This window comes from Balaenoptera ricei, chromosome 18, assembly GCF_028023285.1.
Source record: "Balaenoptera ricei isolate mBalRic1 chromosome 18, mBalRic1.hap2, whole genome shotgun sequence".
In the NCBI taxonomy this organism is placed as follows: Eukaryota; Metazoa; Chordata; class Mammalia; order Artiodactyla; family Balaenopteridae; genus Balaenoptera; species Balaenoptera ricei.
The window spans coordinates 21,034,842-21,052,404 of NC_082656.1; the positions used below are offsets into that span (position 1 = coordinate 21,034,842).

Consider the following 17,563-nt stretch of genomic DNA (forward strand, 5'->3'; position numbering starts at 1 on the left):
ATTTATCTTTGGCTGCACTGGGTCTTCGTTTCTTCTGGCGGGCTTTTCTCTAGTTGTGGCGAGCGGGGGCTACTCTTTGTTGCGGTGCATGGGCTTCTCATTGTGGTGGCTTCTCTTGTTGCAGAGCACGGGCTCTAGGCGCGCGGGCTTCAGTAGTTGTGACACGTGGGCTCAGTAGTTGTGGCTCGCGGGCTCTAGAGCGCAGGCTCAGTAGTTGTGGCGCACGGGCTTGGTTGCTCTGCGGCATGTGGGGTCTTCCCAGACCAGGCATTGAACCCGTGTCCCCCTGCATTGGCAGGCGGATTCTTTTTTTTTTTTTTTTTTTTTTTAAATATATTTATTTATTTATTTTTGGTTGTGTTGGGTCTTCGTTTCTGTGCGAGGGCTTTCTCTAGTTGTGGCAAGTGGGGGCCACTCTTCATCGCGGTGCGCGGGCCTGTCACTGTCGCGGCCTCTCTTGTTGTGGAGCACAGGCTCCAGACGCGCAGGCTCAGTAGTTGTGGCTCACGGGCCCAGTTGCTCCGCGGCATGTGGGATCTTCCCAGACCAGGGCTCGAACCCGTGTCCCCTGCATTGGCAGGCAGATTCTCATCCACTGCGCCACCAGGGAAGCCCTGGCAGGCGGATTCTTAACCACTGCACCACCAGGGAAGTCCACATGGCGTGTTTCTTGAGCAGAGTGATTCGGTGTGGTTGGAAAACGTGTGTTTGTGTGTAGCTGGGTGTGTTTTGGGGACAGTTAATCTTAATCTTCCTTGGAAATTAAGCTCAAAAGCGACCAAACTATGGAGGGCATAGATGCTAAGTTCAGGAGTTTGGATTTTAGATGCTAAGAGGAAAGTATAATGGTTGGGAGAGGGGCCTCTGCACCTGTGTAAGCCGGGAAGTGTCTGCAGAGAGCTGCTTCTGGAAAAGTCTGACTGCGACAGGGGATTCTGATCCGCAGCATTTGTCAGCCTATTGACTAAGCAGGGTAAGGTTCTGCTGTGCACGAAAGCATTCCAGGTCACACTGACCTACTTACAGCAATTCGAAGTCTGGAAACAAAAGAACTAACTGAAAATACCAAGCAAAGTGATCTCAGCTGCGTGGTGTCTTAAGCAATTCTCCTGCAGAGGGTTTTAGACCAGGGCTCTCTGCCCAGGTCCTTTAGTTCAGATGAAAGCAGTTTTCATTTCTCAAGGTAAATTTGAATGTTGGGAACACGTTTGAATGTTCTTTTATTTCAGTTCCTGAAATATGCTTGCTGCTCCTAAATCCTCTTCTGGGTTATTTATGCAGGTTGTAAATGAAGAATGTGTCCAGAAAGACTTTGAATCCAGCACGGATGTAGTACAGGAAATTAAATTGAAGTCGAGGATCAGAGAGACTGGAGACTGGGCGCCCCCTAGGTTTCAAATCATATTTAATGTTCATCCACCACTCAAGTAAGTCTGGGTTGCTGCTTGGACCCTCCAGTCACGTTAAAACAAGTGGTGATGGGTCCCACCTGACTCGTTCTGAAAATAGGTGAAGGCAAAAAATAATACACCAAGGGACAAAGAAAAATTTGTTTTAGGAAGAGTAAAGTTGGGCATATTTTTTCTGAGTTAGCTTTCTTGGTACCCTGTTTATCATGGGCTTTTGGGTTCTGTAAGTTTTGACAACTTGAGAATTTAACTATGTGTCCTTAATTATGAACATTACATCACAATTGAAAAGTAAATAGGCTCATATTAAGTGGCTAATAGTGAGCCTTCAGAATTACATACAATAATTTTAAGACTAGACCACTCTATTTTCCAGTGCAATGTGAAGTAAAAATCAATAAATTACTTTTTTTAAAGGAAAATTTAATCTTGAAAAGCGCACCTATAGTTAAACAGAATGCAAATAAAAATATCTTTGTTCTCTATGAAGTAACAAAATCCTAAAAGACAAAAAAACTAAGATGGTGCAAAAAAAAAAGAAAATAAATACATTGTATATAAATATATATAATAATTTAAAGTAGTGTTTATTCTGAGAGTAGATGACATTGTAGACAAAGGGACGTGTAACGAAATACAGTTTTTTTCATTTCTCTTGGTTGGTATTTAATACAGTGTACAAACTGCAGAGTTATGAAGGGACTGGTAAGGGTCATTGCCTTCCCTGTGGAGGTGCCTTATAGACTGTTTATTTTTTTCTTTCGAGAGAATGCCAGGAAGTTCTCTGGGGCTGCTTGGGCAGAAGAGCCCCCTCTCCAAGCCTTGTTGAGGGGTCATTTCCCTTGGTGTGGGATGTCTTTCCTCTGGGATTTCCCTGGGTCCTCTCAAAGGCACATGAGTAGGGCTCCACATATTTTTACCGTGGGCACTTTTGCTGACCCTAAACTGTATTAAAATTTTACAACTTTCTCCGTATTTCCAAATCCCATGTGGAACTGTGACACTAACAGTTCAATAGCAAACACTTCAATAGACTATCTTTCAGCAAAAATGTTTGATAGCATTGTCTTATATTACCTCTTATTCATCTAAATGTCTTTGGATCCATCTGTAAACCGCCCAAGTGCATCATCTCTTGGTGTCTCATCCCCCTGAACTTTCTCCCACGTATTACGTGCCTCTAGTTCTCCGTGGAGAGAGAATTCTGTGTATGCCCAGTGAGAAGTCTCTAAAGACCCCTTGGTGGAATAGTTACTTGTGATACTGACTTCTGCTTTGGTGGCAGCAGGGGCTTTTAAAAGACCTAGAGATTTCAACTAGAAAACTCTATTGCATAATTCTATTTCTTTCCCAAATGAAAAATGATCAAATTAAGCCCCCATGCCAAGAAAAGTATGATGATGTCAATTTCTCTTCCAATCAGTGAAAAATGCCCCCTTGGCCTTTTCTGAAATGTAACTCTTATCGTTTTCTGCCCTCAGGAGGGATCTCATGGTAGCAGCCCAAAATTTTTTCTGTGCTGGCTGTGGAACTCCAATAGAACCTAGTAAGTATGGATAATGGGTTGCCTGCTTATTAGGTGATAACATTTTTTTCTTAAAACGTAAGTATGGGTATATTTTTCTCTCAAATGCATACAAGCAATAATTACACAGCAACAAATCTTTTGTTCAACAATGATTTGATTCATAAGCATGTGAATGAAATTTACATAATTTCATATCCATACCCTTGCATTTTTAAATACCGTAAGTTAAAAAGCACCCCCAAATAACCAATTCTTACATTTCCTGTTTATCCCTCTATACATCCAAAGTTGGGCGGTGCATCGTTTTTGTCAGACATGCCTTTGATGAGAAGTTATAGGCGCTTCACGATGCTGCCCTCTCTTTCGTGAAGGGGCCACCGTGACCTACAAGGCTCTGTGACTGCCCATTACCTCTCCGACTCTTCTCTCCTAGCTTTCTCCCCACTCGGCATTGAGCTCCAGCCACACGGTCTCCCTGTTGGTCCTAGAAGGCGGCAGGCTGTCTCCTGACTCAAGGATTTGCATTTGTGCTTTTCTCTCCCTGGAATGCCCTCCCTACAACGTCCCCCTGACTGGTTCCCTTCCTTCCTTCCCCTCTTCATTCACAGATCTTCCCTGGCTACCCTATCGAAACTGTCCACCTCACCACCCTCCTGGCCACAAACACACACATATACACTTTATATTCCCCTTCCTTTCTATTTTTTATTCAACCACTTATCTCCCTAAAATATTCTTTCCTATTTTACTGATTTTTCTTACTATTGTCTGTCTCCCTCAGAAGACTCTAAGTTCCATGAGGACAGATATGTGGTCTGTTTTATCCATTGCTTTATCTGTTGCTCCTACAAGCGTGCCTGGCACACAGTTGAGACTCAAAAGATATTCGTTGAATGATTGAATGGCTTACACAGGAGCTAGCCAGACTCCTCTGAGAGGGTTTGAGGGAGTGGCCCCAGGGCCTAGAAAATTAGGTTTCACCCCGTCAGAAAGGCGAGTTGCTCACTTGAGACTGGGAATCACTTGTTTTGCTGTGAAGGCATCCATAGGTCTAACCTGAGAAGGCTGGGAAGAGGAGCTTTGTGGGAAAGGGTTCCTTTGATCGGCAGTCTTGGAAGGAAAAAGACTTTGAGCATCTCCACCTCAAGAAATAAAAATAGAAAGCGGAAATCTATCTGAACTTCCTTCTGCCATGTTGAATGATAATGCCTGCCATGCGTCACAGCTGTAACTAATTCTCTTTGAATGACCCTCTTCCCCGCTAGTCTAGTGGGGACCATGTCTTAACCACTGTATCCTGGTGCCTCAGTAAATATTGAATGCGTGACTCAGAAACTGTGAATGCGTGACTATGATTCCACCAACTTTTAAAGTACTTCCCAGAGCTTGTTCACATGTGGAGACGTAGGCCTGCACTACTGATAATAGCATGGTCCTTCCCTCATGGGGCTTGCTGACAGGAAGTCATCAGCCAAGTAAATAACAGGGTGATGCCTGCGACGAAAGAGAAAGGCAAGAGTGCTATGAGATTTACAGCCAGGGAACTTAATCTGGGCTCAGGGGGCTGGGAGTGAAAGGTTTCATAAGGAAGTGATTGTCCCCAAAGGAGAGAGAGAGAGAAAGAGTGTGTGTGTGTGTGTGTGTGTGTGTGTGTGTGTGTGTGTACGGGTTGGGGGGGGGTCACCATATGTAAAGGGCCCAAGGCTACTGCAAAGAAGTCCTGTATGACTGGAGAGTAGGAACAAGAGCAGACAACATGCTGCAGAGGTAGGCAGAGCACAGAGGGCCGGAGCATTAGCAACCGTGGAAATCATTTTGGACTTTTCCCGTGAACTTCCTATAGTTCTTAGGATAATTTTAACTTTTCATTTCGAGATATTTTTAGACCTACAGAGGAGTTGCAAAAGTAGTACAAGCACATCCCATATACCCTTCACCCACCCTTCACCTTGTAATAATCATAGTATAATTATTCAAACTGATACATTAGTATTGATACAATCCTAGTAACTAACCTACAGGGTTTATTTGGGTTTCACTAATGACCGCTATCCGTTCCAGGGTCCAATCCAGAATTCCACATTGAATTTAGTTGTCGTGTCTTCTTACTCTCCTCCAATCTCACACAAACGGAATCATTTGAAACGTAAGCAGCAGAAAGGATGGTATTTTACCCTTTAGCAGGTCCTAAAAACAAGGATGATGAACAGTTATCCCACCAAAGAAAATTCATAACGATTCTCTAATATTGTCTAATACTAGTCCAGATTCATTCGCGGTCCTCAAGCTGACGTTTATAGCTAATTTGTCCACCCAGTTTCCAACCAAGTTTCATACATTGCATTTCGTCATTATTTCTCTTTAGTCAGCTTTATTCTAGAACTGCGCTGTCCAGTGTGGTAGCCACTAGCCCCTGTGGCTACTGAAAATTAAAATTAATTAAAATGAAAAATCCAGTTCCTTAAGCACACGGGTCACATTTCAAGTGCCCAGCAGCTACCTCTGGCCAGTAGTGACTGTATCGGACAGCACAGATCAAGAACCTTTCTGTCCCCACAGAAAGCTCTGTTGGACAGCGCTGTTCTAGAATTTTTCCCTCTTATTTTTTTTCTATGACACTGACTTTTCCTGAGATGAGAATAGCTGTGGTTCAGAGCAGAGTTTCTCAACCTCAGTGCCGTTGACTTTGTTATGTGTGGGGGATGGGGTGGAAGAGACTATGCTGTGCATTGCTGGGAAGGGGCACGGGGGAGACTACCCCGTGAGTTGTAGGAAGTTGGGCGGCATCACTAGATGCCTCTAGCAGCTCCCCAGTTGTGACAACCAAAATTGTCTCTAGACATTTCCAAATGTCCCTTAGGGGGAAAATCACTCCTGGTCGAGAACCACCCAGGTTTAGGGTGCTTTGTTTTGTTCTGTTTTAATTCAAGGACTGAGGAAACCAGAAGAGATGGACGTAATTCATTCTGTATTGACAGTATAATGCTTAGTATCTATTCAATGAAATTTGGTGAATGAGTGGCGGGATGTTGAAACGTTAGGATTTTAGATGTTAGGGAAAGATGCATTCTAACAGGAAAATGCATTGGCCCCTTCTGTCCGCCTCTGTCTTCACATCTTGCTAAGTTTGATCAGAAAAATAGAGTTTAGGGGCCAGGATATCCCTGTGTTTTTCCCGTTTAATAGAAAATGTGTTGAGGCCCTATCATACGCAAAATAATACTCATTATTCTTCATATCAGAGATCTTAATCCAAGGTGGGAAATAGACACAGTACAATAGACTTTTCAAAGTTTCAAATTTGAGAGCTCAGACATAAATCATTAAGCACTTAAGTTCTTCACAAATAATTTGTCAACCCTAGAGAAGTGTCATATGTTAATTTAGAGTTTGACAATAGCGTATGTACCTATGTACTTACTGTTGACCCTCATCATTCATGAATTCCGTATTTGCAAATTTGCCTACTCCCTAAAATTTACTTGTGACTCCAAAATCAGTACTCACGGTGTTTTCACAGGCATTCACAGGTATGTGCAAAGCACCGAAAAATTTATCGCCTGAAATGTGAGTTGCCCGATGCACTTGCTCCCAGCTGAAATTGAACAAGGCAGCTCTGCCTTCGGTTTCAGCTCTCATGCTGTAAACAGGTCCTTTTCACAGTTTATTTAGTGCCATGTGTTTTTACATTTTTGCATTTTGGGGTGGTTTCAGCTGTTTAAAATGGCCCCCAAGCATAGTGCTGAAGTGCTGTCCAGTGTTCCTAAGCACAGGAAGGCTGTGATGTGCCTTAAGGAGAAAATCAGCTTCCTTCATGAATGACAAATGTCAGCCTCGGCTCATCTTAGACCCTAGGTGTGAGGGAGGAGCACACAGGAGGCTGAACTGAACTGCCATTTTCTTTCTTAAGCCGGGTGGTGGGCACCCACGTATTGGTTGCATTAATTTCTGTGCCTTTTGTTTGTCAATATGTTTTATTAACAATATTTCCAAAAGCAATGCATGTTCATTTTAGCAAATTAAAAAGTGCAAAGAGCAAAACTCCTTTCTTTCCCCCACCCTCTAGAAGTATTCAGTGCTGGCTTTCTGGTGGGCACTTTTTTGGACTATGTGTGGTTATTTTTAAAAACAAAATACATATCACATTATACACACCTATACCTGGACGTCCACTGCCCACACTCTTCCCTGTATTTCATAGGCCCTCGGGCACCTCACTGTTGAGTGCGTCATGCTTATTCAACCAGTTGCTTCTTAATGGATATTTAGATCGCCCCCCCCCCCATCTATTATAAATGTGCTGTAATGAATACTTTTCTCTATTGCCACACGTGCAAGTTAGCATTTCTGTCTAATGCTGCAGAATTAAGATTACTGCCTCACATTTAAGAATTGAACTATATCACGGAAATGTCCTACAAGGTAGCCTCTCCTGTCAGCCCTGAGAGTGAGTGCCCACTACTCTACACTTCACCAGCTCTGGATCTTTTAAATGTGTGACAGTCTGAGGCAAAGCCAAGTATTTCACTCATTTTATATGCATGTCTTTGTTACTGAGACTGAGTGTTTTTTACATCTTTACTGGTTGTGTTTCCTCTTCCTATGTATTCCCATCCTTTGTGCATGTTTTTATTTTTTTCCTCGCTGATTTATTCAGGAACTCTTTGGGGTGCTACTTCCTAACAGTCTACATAGAGTGCGTTATCATTTCCAAAGCATCTTTCATATGTGTGATATCACAGAATCCAGTTCTGAGTTGTTTTTGTGGCTTCAGGACAGTTAGCCTGAAGAGATTCGGGTTTGTAAGAGTCTTCCTGCCAGTAAGGCGTTGAGTCCGGACTCCCACCAAATCCCCAGACCCTGAATCACATATTCTTTTGGCCACACGTCAGTTTAAAAGGCCCATCTTCCAAATCCAAGAGTGTTTCGGGAGGGTTCTATTTCCCAACATCTGTTACACGAAAGCAAAGCTCATGAATGGCCATGACTCAAGGCCTCCGGTGTCTGCCAGAGCTTCCCCAGCGCGGCTTCAGCGTCGTGAAAACAGCGATCTGAGTCTTGCCCTTGGGTGGGACTTGGAGGTGGGGGACAGGCAAGGGTGGGTTTCCAGCGTCACGTGATCAGCGCTTATCCTCCTGTGTGTCCCGCAGAGTTTGTGAAGCGGCTCCGGTACTGCGAATACCTGGGCAAGTATTTCTGTGACTGCTGCCACTCGTACGCGGAGTCGTGCATCCCTGCCCGGATCCTCAGGATGTGGGACTTCAGGAGGTACTATGTCAGCAATTTCTCCAAACGGCTGCTGGACAGCATATGGCACCAGCCCATCTTCAATTTGCTGCACGTCGGCCATGGCCTGTATACGAAGGCCAAGGAGCTGGACAGAGTGAGGGTGAGTAGTAGCTGCCTTTCCGGGGAAGGGAGTCCAGCGGCTGAAAGGGTCCTGTGGCCGTAAATGGACATCTCCCCCAGCTCAGGGCATCCAGACAGACCCTCTAAGGGGCGGATTTACCATCCAGCGGATGGAGCTTATGCTTCAGAGACCCTCGTCTGCTTGGGCTCTTTCCATGGTCCCAAACCGAATTTCACATTTCTGCGTAGTTTTCATTTATACCTAGCTTTTGAATTTTATTATCTTTTGAATAAAAATTGTATGTGTTTAAGGTGTACAACACGACGATTTGGTATACGTATACATGGTGAAATGATTGCTAGTCAAGCTAATTAACCTATCCATCCCCCCACACAGTTACCTGTTGGGTGTGTGTGGTAAGAACACCTGAAATTTACTCTCTCAGCAGATTTCCAGTATTTAATATAGTCTTGTGAGCTGTAGTCATCATACTGTACATGAGGTCTCTAGACTTTTCCTACATAATTGCAACTCTGTACCCTGGACCAGCATCTCCCCATTTCCCTCACTTCTTCCCCGCTAGGAACCACCCTTCTAGTCTCTGCTTTTATGTACTTGACTTTTTTAGATTCCACATATAAGTGAGATCATGCAGTCTTCGTCTTTCTGTGTCTGGCTTATCTCACTTAGCATCATGTCCTCCAGGTTCATCCATGGTGTCTCAAATCACAGGACCGCCTCCTTTTGTACATAGTTTGGTGTTTTTCTTAAAGAAGGCCCCCAACATTGTATAAGCTTCAGGTTCCCCAAGACCTGGGTCCCTCCTGGACCCTCTGTAGATCTCTGGACTCAGTAATGAACCCCTGCCATAAAGACTGTGTATTTCAAAGGCTTATTTTCTAGAGTTGTAGCATTTCAAGGTTAGAAATGACATTTAATTTTGACTTATACATTTCCGGCGTTATTTTTTTTTTTAACATCTTTATTGGAGTATCATTGCTTTACAATGGTGTGTTAGTTTCTGCTGTATCACAAAGTGAATCAGCTATACATATACATCTATCCTCCAGTGTTCTTTTATCACATTTACTTTTCCCCCTGTTTGGTTCCTCACATCAGGAAATCCAGGAGCAGCTATTTCATATCGGGAAGCTGTTGAAGACCTGCAGGTTTGCTGAAAGGTGCTACCGCTGGCTGGGACTGGCGGGCGGGCCTGTGAATGGGAGGTCTGATAACCCCACGCACTTGCTGATGCTTTGTGCCTCCAGGCCCAGCTCCTCCAGTACATAGCCGTCACCTTGTGACTCTCCTTGGGGATGCGGACACCCTCTTGAATGTTGCTAAGCCTTCTAACTCACTAGCAGGGAATTTAACATGTTAAGAAGAATGGACCAGTATAAGGATGAAAGAACTCTAGCCAGTGGGCTATTATTATTCTTATCATTATTTTAAATTGTGATAAAATACACATAACATAAAATGTACCATCCTAACCCTTTGTAAGTGTCCAGTTAAGGGGTTAAGCACGTTCACATTGCTGGCCAACCATCACCACCATCCATCCACAGAACTCTTTTCATCTTGTAAAACGGAAACTCTGTACCCATTCAACACCATCTCCCCAGCCTCCATTCCCCCAGCCCGTGGGAACCACCCTTCCCTTTTCTGTCTCTATGATTTTGACTATTCCAAGTACCTCATATGAGTGGAATCAAACAGTATTTGTCATTTTGTGACTGGCTTATTTCATGTAGTATCATGTCTTTAAGCGTCACCCCGCGCTGTGGCCTGTGTCAGGATTTCCTTCCTTTGTAAGGCTGAATGACGTTGCATTGTATGTATATTCCACCTTTTGTGGATCCATCCATCCTTCCTGGGTTGCTTTCTTTTGCTTATTGTGACTAGTGTTGCTATACTGATACAGAGGCATGTCAACTTTTACTGGCTGTGTAACAGTCTGTACTATGATGTGGTATTAAGTATTGTCCTATTACTGAACGCCTCATACATTTTAAATATCTTTTGTTATTAAAAAAAAAGGCACTAAGCTTTAGCTGAATCTCTGTCCACATACCATGAGGTATGGCCTGAGGATGAACTTCTGAAGACCATGGCCATAAAGGCACAGTCATGAATTCATTTAGCAGAGATATTTTTAAGTGGAGGAAGAGTAGGTTACTCAAGGAGTTAAGATTATTTGTTATAATAGTTGGGATCATAGGTTTTAAAAAATTGTTGTTCTGTTTTAAAGCTGCTTTCCGTTTCTGATCTTTATTTGATGACGCTGCATTGCTTTTGAATTACATTTCTCCTGGAGGAACTTGTTTTCTGTAGTGGTTTGTCCTTGAGCTCCACCTCATGGCATTGGGGTGAGAGGTTCATTTCTTCTCAGGACCTCAATTTTCTCTGTAACATGTAACAACATTCACAGTCTTGTCATCTACGAAAATTTCTTGAATATCCACACTGTGCTTCAGATAAACAAGCAACAGTACACATGTTAAGGGAGAGTCTGGGGAGAAAGTCGGCACAGAGACATTTGTGCCAGAATGTGTGTCCGTCACTGTGCACGTGCCCTGAGAGTGCTGGGGGCGGGCAGCATGTAGTTCATCTGGGGCGAGGTGGGGAAGCGAGCAGACAAGGCTTTCTGGAGACAAAGCCTGAGCTTGAAGAGCAATTCAGAGCGAAGATGAGAGGTCAGGGATCCTTTGGCCAACGAAGTAGTGTGAGCGAGGACCCTGGGCTGGTCAGAGAATTAAACATGATCTGGCATCCCTAGAATGTCAAGTCCATTGTAGGCAGTGGCTGGCTTGGGAATGCAGTGCTGCCAACAGTTTTAGGGAATTCCAGAGCAGATCAGGAGGGCTCGGAGAAGATTATGTTCAGTTTTGAATGCCCTTGGGACATCCAAGTGCCTTTGACCAGCCTACAGTTGGATGCCTGAATCTTAATCTCAGCGCTGGACCAGTGGTTTGGGAGTCATAGTAACTCTCCTGAGGCATCACTCAGTGATGCTGATGGACTTGAAATTTAGTGGAAATGAATCAAGTGGTAACTTTTATCTCAGTACACGTTTTCAGGACTGGAGACACAAAATTTCAGTTTTCTTTTGCTCAACGTGCACATGGGCAGGCTGCCAGAGACACTTTTCTTGTTCAGCTTTTTGAAATTCGGCGTTTATGGAATTTTAACTTCCTGGCTTCCGAGCAGATTTGCAAAATGTAAAGCGGGGAGTAAAGTTAACTTGTTCCTGGGGCTATTTTTTAAAAAGTTGCGTTCAAAATATTCAGTGTGAGTGCCAGGAAAAAACACCCCCCTGTTTCTGCCCTGGCCTGTGTCGGGGGTGGGGTTTGATTTTCCCTTGGTTTCCTTTCCGGCAGCACATTAAAGGAGTTTGAACAGGTGCCAGGACACTTGACTGATGAGCTTCACCTGTTCTCCCTGGAGGACCTGGTCCGGGTCAAGAAAGGGCTGCTGGCGCCCTTGCTCAAGGACATTCTGAAAGTTTCCCTCGCGCACGTGGCCAGCTGTGAGGTGAGGTTTGTCTGCCCTGGTGGGTGCATCCCTGAACTGTCCCTTCTGTGGCCAGGCCTGGGCAGGGTGTTCTGCACTTGGCTCGTTTAACCCTCACAAACTCTGAGGAAAGTGCCAGCAACACTATTTGCAGATAAGAAAAATGAGGTTCAGAGCTGTTAAGTACCAGACCAAGAGCATCCTACTGGGATGCAAGCCTGGGCCAAGCGACTGGTAGTCTGGGCGCCCAGCGCTGCGTGGGACCTCCCTCGACTCCCATCTGCCCTGACGTGCCAAGTGCAGCCATGTAGACTCAGGATCCGGTGGATCAGGAGCTCTGTGTCTTCACAGACTGACGAATTACAGGGGAGCTATCAGAAACAAAATGAGATCCTTTAAGAACACATGTTTAAAATCGTGATCATTCTCTGGTGCCTCAAACTGCCCTGATGTGCAATTTCTCCAGACAAAACAAATGCACATTTATTGTTCTGATTCTTCCATTGTGGCAGGATATAGCATCCCGTTCCTTCTAGAGGCTAGAATCATAGACATTTAAAAACTGGTGTTTACAGAACTCTGTCTCATTAGAACTCTTGTATAGTTAAGAGTAATTTACAGTCTTGGCTTATAGAATACCAAACTGAAATCTTTACATCATCTGCCGTAGACAAGCTTTTTAATTGTTACGTATATCCATGACATTCAGTGGCCTTGTGCAAATATGATATGTTGCTTAGGCATATCTTTTGTCCCATGCAGAATGTTTCATTTGACTTCTATGAAAATTGCAATTCACGAATTTATATAAACGTTTTAAATGCAGAAACTTGTTACTTCCACAGTCAACCTGGGGGATGCTAGAATAAAAGATTTCAATACCTGAGGGAAAAACTGGTGTTTATAAAGTTCTGTGAAAGTTGTAACTCAGCTTCTGCGTCAGGAGAAACATTACCAATGAGGACTCTCACTTTTTGACTCCTATTCTTACAGCTGTGTCAAGGAAAGGGCTTCATTTGTGAATTTTGCCGGAGTACAGCTGTCATCTTCCCATTTCAGACCGCAACGTGTAGAAGATGTTCAGGTATCATAATGCGATAATACCTTAAGCTTTATAGTAGCTTAATAACTTAAGCGCAAAGTTAAGTTTGATGACTTAAGCACAAAATTAACTTAAAACATCTTAATAACTAAAGCACTGTGTTATTTCTTTAAAGTATAATAATGCTGGTGTGTGCTTCTATGTTGAATTGGAGCCAATAAAGTTTTGGGTGCATAGGGAGGAGTATTTGAGTGGGGCAGAGGTAACGGATGATGTCTTATGGAACAGGGTTTGGAGAGAGGCGGTGGTCCCTGTTTGGCCTGTCCCCCCAATTCTTCCACATCAGGGCAAGTTACAGCTGCCCCTGTTTTGTAATCGAATCACAGTCAATCCCAAGTTCACCAGGGCACTTCTCAGGTTCAACACCTGCGAGAGTATGAAGGCAGCAGGGTTGGGCAGAGGGAGAAGTTGAACTGCGGTGGGGGTGCCATGAAGACTCAGTGCATCTCAGGGGGAGCTGGGATGGTGTTGCGGCATTTTCCCAAACTGGAGACAGAGAGCCAGCCAGGCCTTTAAACCTCACATTGACCAGTCACTAGATGCGGGCTGGGGCCAGCAAGGGGGCATGACCTTGATCAAGCCAGCTCTCTTTAGTCAGGGCCATTTCCAGAGAAGGGATGCCTCCTCCTGAGCCATCAGCCACTGACACTCTTAGCAGCCTGGGGGGTGGTCTTTGGACGGATCTGGGACACACTGAAGCATCCACTACATCAAGCTCTCTGAGCCTCATGTTCTACTGGCCCTCATGACCTACTGGGGACTTTATTAGTCCCTCTGAGTTTCAACCTGCCTGATTTCTCTTTGGAAGACTCTGGTTTCTGGGTTCAGATCCCCTCTCTCCCCAGGATGGGGATGAGCGTCTGTACATATTTGAGAAAACCAGCTACCTGTTTGCTGACGGTTGTCCTCCTTGCTTGCAGCATGCAGGGCTTGCTTTCACAAGCAGTGCTTCCGGCCCTCCGAGTGCCCCCGGTGTGCGAGGATCACAGCAAGGAGAAGACTTTTGGAAAGTTTGCCCTCTGTGGCGACGTCGTGCCCTTGACTATCGTGAGAAAGACTGTGAAACACTTGTTATGATCACGTCTCCTATTGATAAGACTGTTTTATTATTGACTATTGTCTATAAAGAAAAAAGATGGCCAATATTCTCTTTATTATATATATTTAATATTTTACAAGAATGCAGATTCTTTGTTTTGAAGCGTAGGGTTGTTACTGGTGATTTTGTTTACAAATGTTCAATGTTTTTGCTGCTACTGGTTTTTTAAGGTTTTTTTTCTTTTGATACTTCTTACATTGTATTTGAATAGTTGTATTTAGCTAATGGTGGAGCCTATTTTTTATGAATTGTAACTGACAAGACAAATTACTCAGTTCCTCTTCCCGTAAAGCTTGTTTTGTGAAAGGGATTGGTACTTTCAAGGAACAAAAAGGCAACCAAAAATCTGTTTGCTCAGGCTTTTTTTACCAACTTAAATTCCATTTTGTAATTGTATCAGTCTTACAGATTTACTTATTCCAGGGTTTGTACAGAGGGTACGTATTACTTCTGCAGTTACATCTGTGTCAAGATGGGTTTGAGATGCTTAGCGGGGCATGCAGGTGCCGTTTGAAGTAGTTGCCTCTAGATAGCGCTCTTTCAGGTGGCACAACCTGTACTTGTCACCTCTGTTCCACAAAGTCAAAGGACGCATGGGTGGGTAGAACTTTATCCCTGCCCTTCAGGGTTTTGTCTCATAGATATAAAATTGACCATAAGATATTTGAAGACTTAAATACGCTGTGGGGAAATGCTGTTAATGAACAATGTGATTCTAGTAATAACTTTAAAAACCTTTATGAATTTCTTTTTCCTAATATTTCTTACATTTACATGCTTTTCTTCCACCTCCTATATACTTTCTCCTGCCTGAGAAAGGGCCCTGGGGCTGAGTCCCTTCTCGGCACATCTTTAGTCTGGAATGTGGTGTCATGTCCCCAGGATTCTCACACCCTAAGTAAACCTACTCAGAATGAACTTGTCAAACAGCACAGGCAAGCAATAAAGTGGGACAGGTCGTTCCCTCACCCCATCCAGTCGTGTGTGTGTGTGTGTATGTGTGTGTGTTTCATTCAGTGGGATGATATTGAGTACTTGCAAGAAATGAGTGTCTACTCTAAATCTGGTGTCTTCTCATCCTATCAATTGTTTTCCTGTCCCAGATGCCTCTGCTGGAGCTGTGCCCCCATTCATTATTTAAGCTAGGTCTCTTTTATTTTTTATTTTTTTAAGTTTAAAAAAAAATCTCAGTGTGTTTTAATTAATTAATTAATTAATTTGGCTGTGCTGGGTCTTGCAGCATGCGGGATCTTTGTTGCCACGTGTGGGATCTTTAGTTGTGGCATGCGAACTCTTAGTTGTGGCATGTATGCGGGATCTAGTTCCCTGACCAGGGATCAAACCTGGCCCCCCTTGCATTGGGAGCGGGGAGTCTTAACCACTGGGTACCGGGGAAGTCCACGCTAGGTCTCTTTTAAATAGAAATTCAGGCACATAGGATAAGATAAATGAGATGAAATTTAAGACACTTTCATTTTTACCCATAGCTTATATTCTGTCTTAGGAATCTAGGATCCGAGGGGCATGTTGATATTCCTTATAACAGTCCTGCGAGGTTCATGTCAATATCTCCATTTTACAGGTAAGGGCACTGAGGCTTAGAGAAGAGAAATAACTTACCTAGGTTCCCACAAGTTATGCATGCTGCCTGCCTCCAAAGACCATGTTCCAACCCCCCCCCTTCTTCCGTGGTACCTTTTTTAGATTATACAAAAAAAACACTTTAACTTCTAAGTGCTGGTCAAACCTCAGTTGGTGGCATTGGCTGAGTACTTTCTCACATTCTTCCCTTGCGTTGATTTGAGGGAGTTGCTGTGGCTTATGCATTGCTTGAAGGGCTTTGTGTTCAGGCTGCCAGGTCTGTAAGGCACTGGTGAGTGTGTGTGTGTGTGTGTGTGTGTGTGTGTGCATGTGCGTATGGGTGTGAGACACATTTTTGATGTTGAGGAAGAGTGCACAGGAGCTACCAGGAAGTGATGCTTTTGGGTTTTTATTTTGAGGAAGAATGAGGCCATTTAAATAACCAGTCTACAGCTTTGACTGGGCTGTGGTTCCTCCCTGTCCTGGTAACAGAGGCTCCTTCCCAGTAAGGTACCTGTTGGAACAGAGAAGTGGCCTCAGCCCACCCTGGAGGGACGAAATTAGTTGTCACATATATTGCTCTTTTTTTTTTTTTTAATTTTTAAAAAATTTTTATTTATTTATTTATTTATTTTTGGCTGTGTTGGGTCTTCGTTTCTCTGTGAGGGCTTTCTCTAGTTGTGGCAAGCAGGGGCCACTCTTCATCGCGGTGCGCGGGCCTCTCACTATTGCGGCCTCTCTTGTTGCGGAGCACAGGCTCCAGTCGCGCAGGCTCAGTAGTTGTGGCTCACGGGCCTAGTTGCTCCGTGGCATGTGGGATCTTCCCAGACCAGGGCTCGAACCCGTGTTCCCTGCATTGGCAGGCAGATTCTCAACCACTGCGCCACCAGGGAAGCCCCATATATTGCTCTTTAATGGGATTTACTCCTTGCCTGGTTCTCCCATGGCTGCTGGAAGGTAGATGAAGACCTAATGTTTCTCATCAGACCATCGCCCACCGTGAGGCACCGAGGTTCAGTCCCAGGATCTCAGGGATTGATTTTCTGCCTTTATACTCTTTACTTGGAAAATCGCAATAACATGTCCTTTACGGTTGTGATTCTCAGCTGCAAGTAGGGAGTTATCCCAGGGGACATGGGGCGAGGAGGCTGAGCCATCCCCAAGTCGTTCTGGTGTGATGACTTGGGTAAGAATCTTTGGCCAGAACTATGGACCGAATCCCAGATCTGCCACTTCCTACATGTGTGACTTTGACCACGCTACTTAAATTATCAGCACCTGAGCTTCTGTTTGAAAACTGGGGGATAATAACGAAAGGTAGTGGATATGAGGATTTGACATGAAAATGAAGCACCCAACAGAGGCAGGAGCATGGAGGCAGGCACGCAGCAGGATGAAGGTCAGGAGCAGCCCTGGGAGGAGAGGTGCCTCGAGGTGCAGGCAGGGGCCTGACAAAGTGCAGAGAGAAGCACAGGATTTGCCTCAACTCTGGGGTTAATCCCTCAGATCCTTAGTCCTCTCGGCCAGGAGAGCTGGCCCTATGTGTGTGAGGAAGCGGAGAAGCGTGTTTTCTCGGTTTTAGGCTGAGGTTTTCCAGTTGTGTTTGCAGTCTGCCATCTGTGACATCACTCGTGAAAGCACTATTTTAGTTTCTGGTGAAGTGAAAAAGAGAACTCTGATTCCTCTTTCCAAACCAGTTGGGGAATTATTTAAAGACAGAGATCCTTAAATGTTTGTTTTGGGGAAGCACCTTATAAAGGATGTTGACAATGAGACAGTGAGATTCTCTCCCACATCCCCCTTTGGAAATGACCTTGAGAAGTCCCGTGACGGAGGCTTCCCGTACGTGATATCTGGTTGGCGTGAAACCGCTGAGCCGTGGCGGCAGGGACTGAGGTTCCCAACTCCTCGCTGACGTGTCTACACTGTTCCTTTCGGCGAGAAGAGGAAGGCGGCTGCAGGGAGGCCGCCGGGATGCGTT

General features: G+C 44.4%; 1 protein-coding gene across 1 annotated transcript in view; it reads left to right on the top strand.

The window, feature by feature from the left end:
- Nucleotides 1-14,009, top strand: part of RUBCNL (rubicon like autophagy enhancer) — a 35,579-nt gene extending 21,570 nt beyond the window's left edge. Inside the window, exons 8-14 of the mRNA XM_059902725.1 lie at nucleotides 1,282-1,427; nucleotides 2,891-2,955; nucleotides 8,088-8,326; nucleotides 9,407-9,468; nucleotides 11,668-11,821; nucleotides 12,794-12,884; nucleotides 13,823-14,009. Coding sequence (XP_059758708.1) covers nucleotides 1,282-1,427; nucleotides 2,891-2,955; nucleotides 8,088-8,326; nucleotides 9,407-9,468; nucleotides 11,668-11,821; nucleotides 12,794-12,884; nucleotides 13,823-13,944 — 879 coding nt within the window. The 3' untranslated portion in view covers nucleotides 13,945-14,009. The remainder of the gene's footprint in view (nucleotides 1-1,281; nucleotides 1,428-2,890; nucleotides 2,956-8,087; nucleotides 8,327-9,406; nucleotides 9,469-11,667; nucleotides 11,822-12,793; nucleotides 12,885-13,822) is intronic.
- The last annotated feature ends 3,554 nt before the right edge of the window (nucleotides 14,010-17,563 follow it).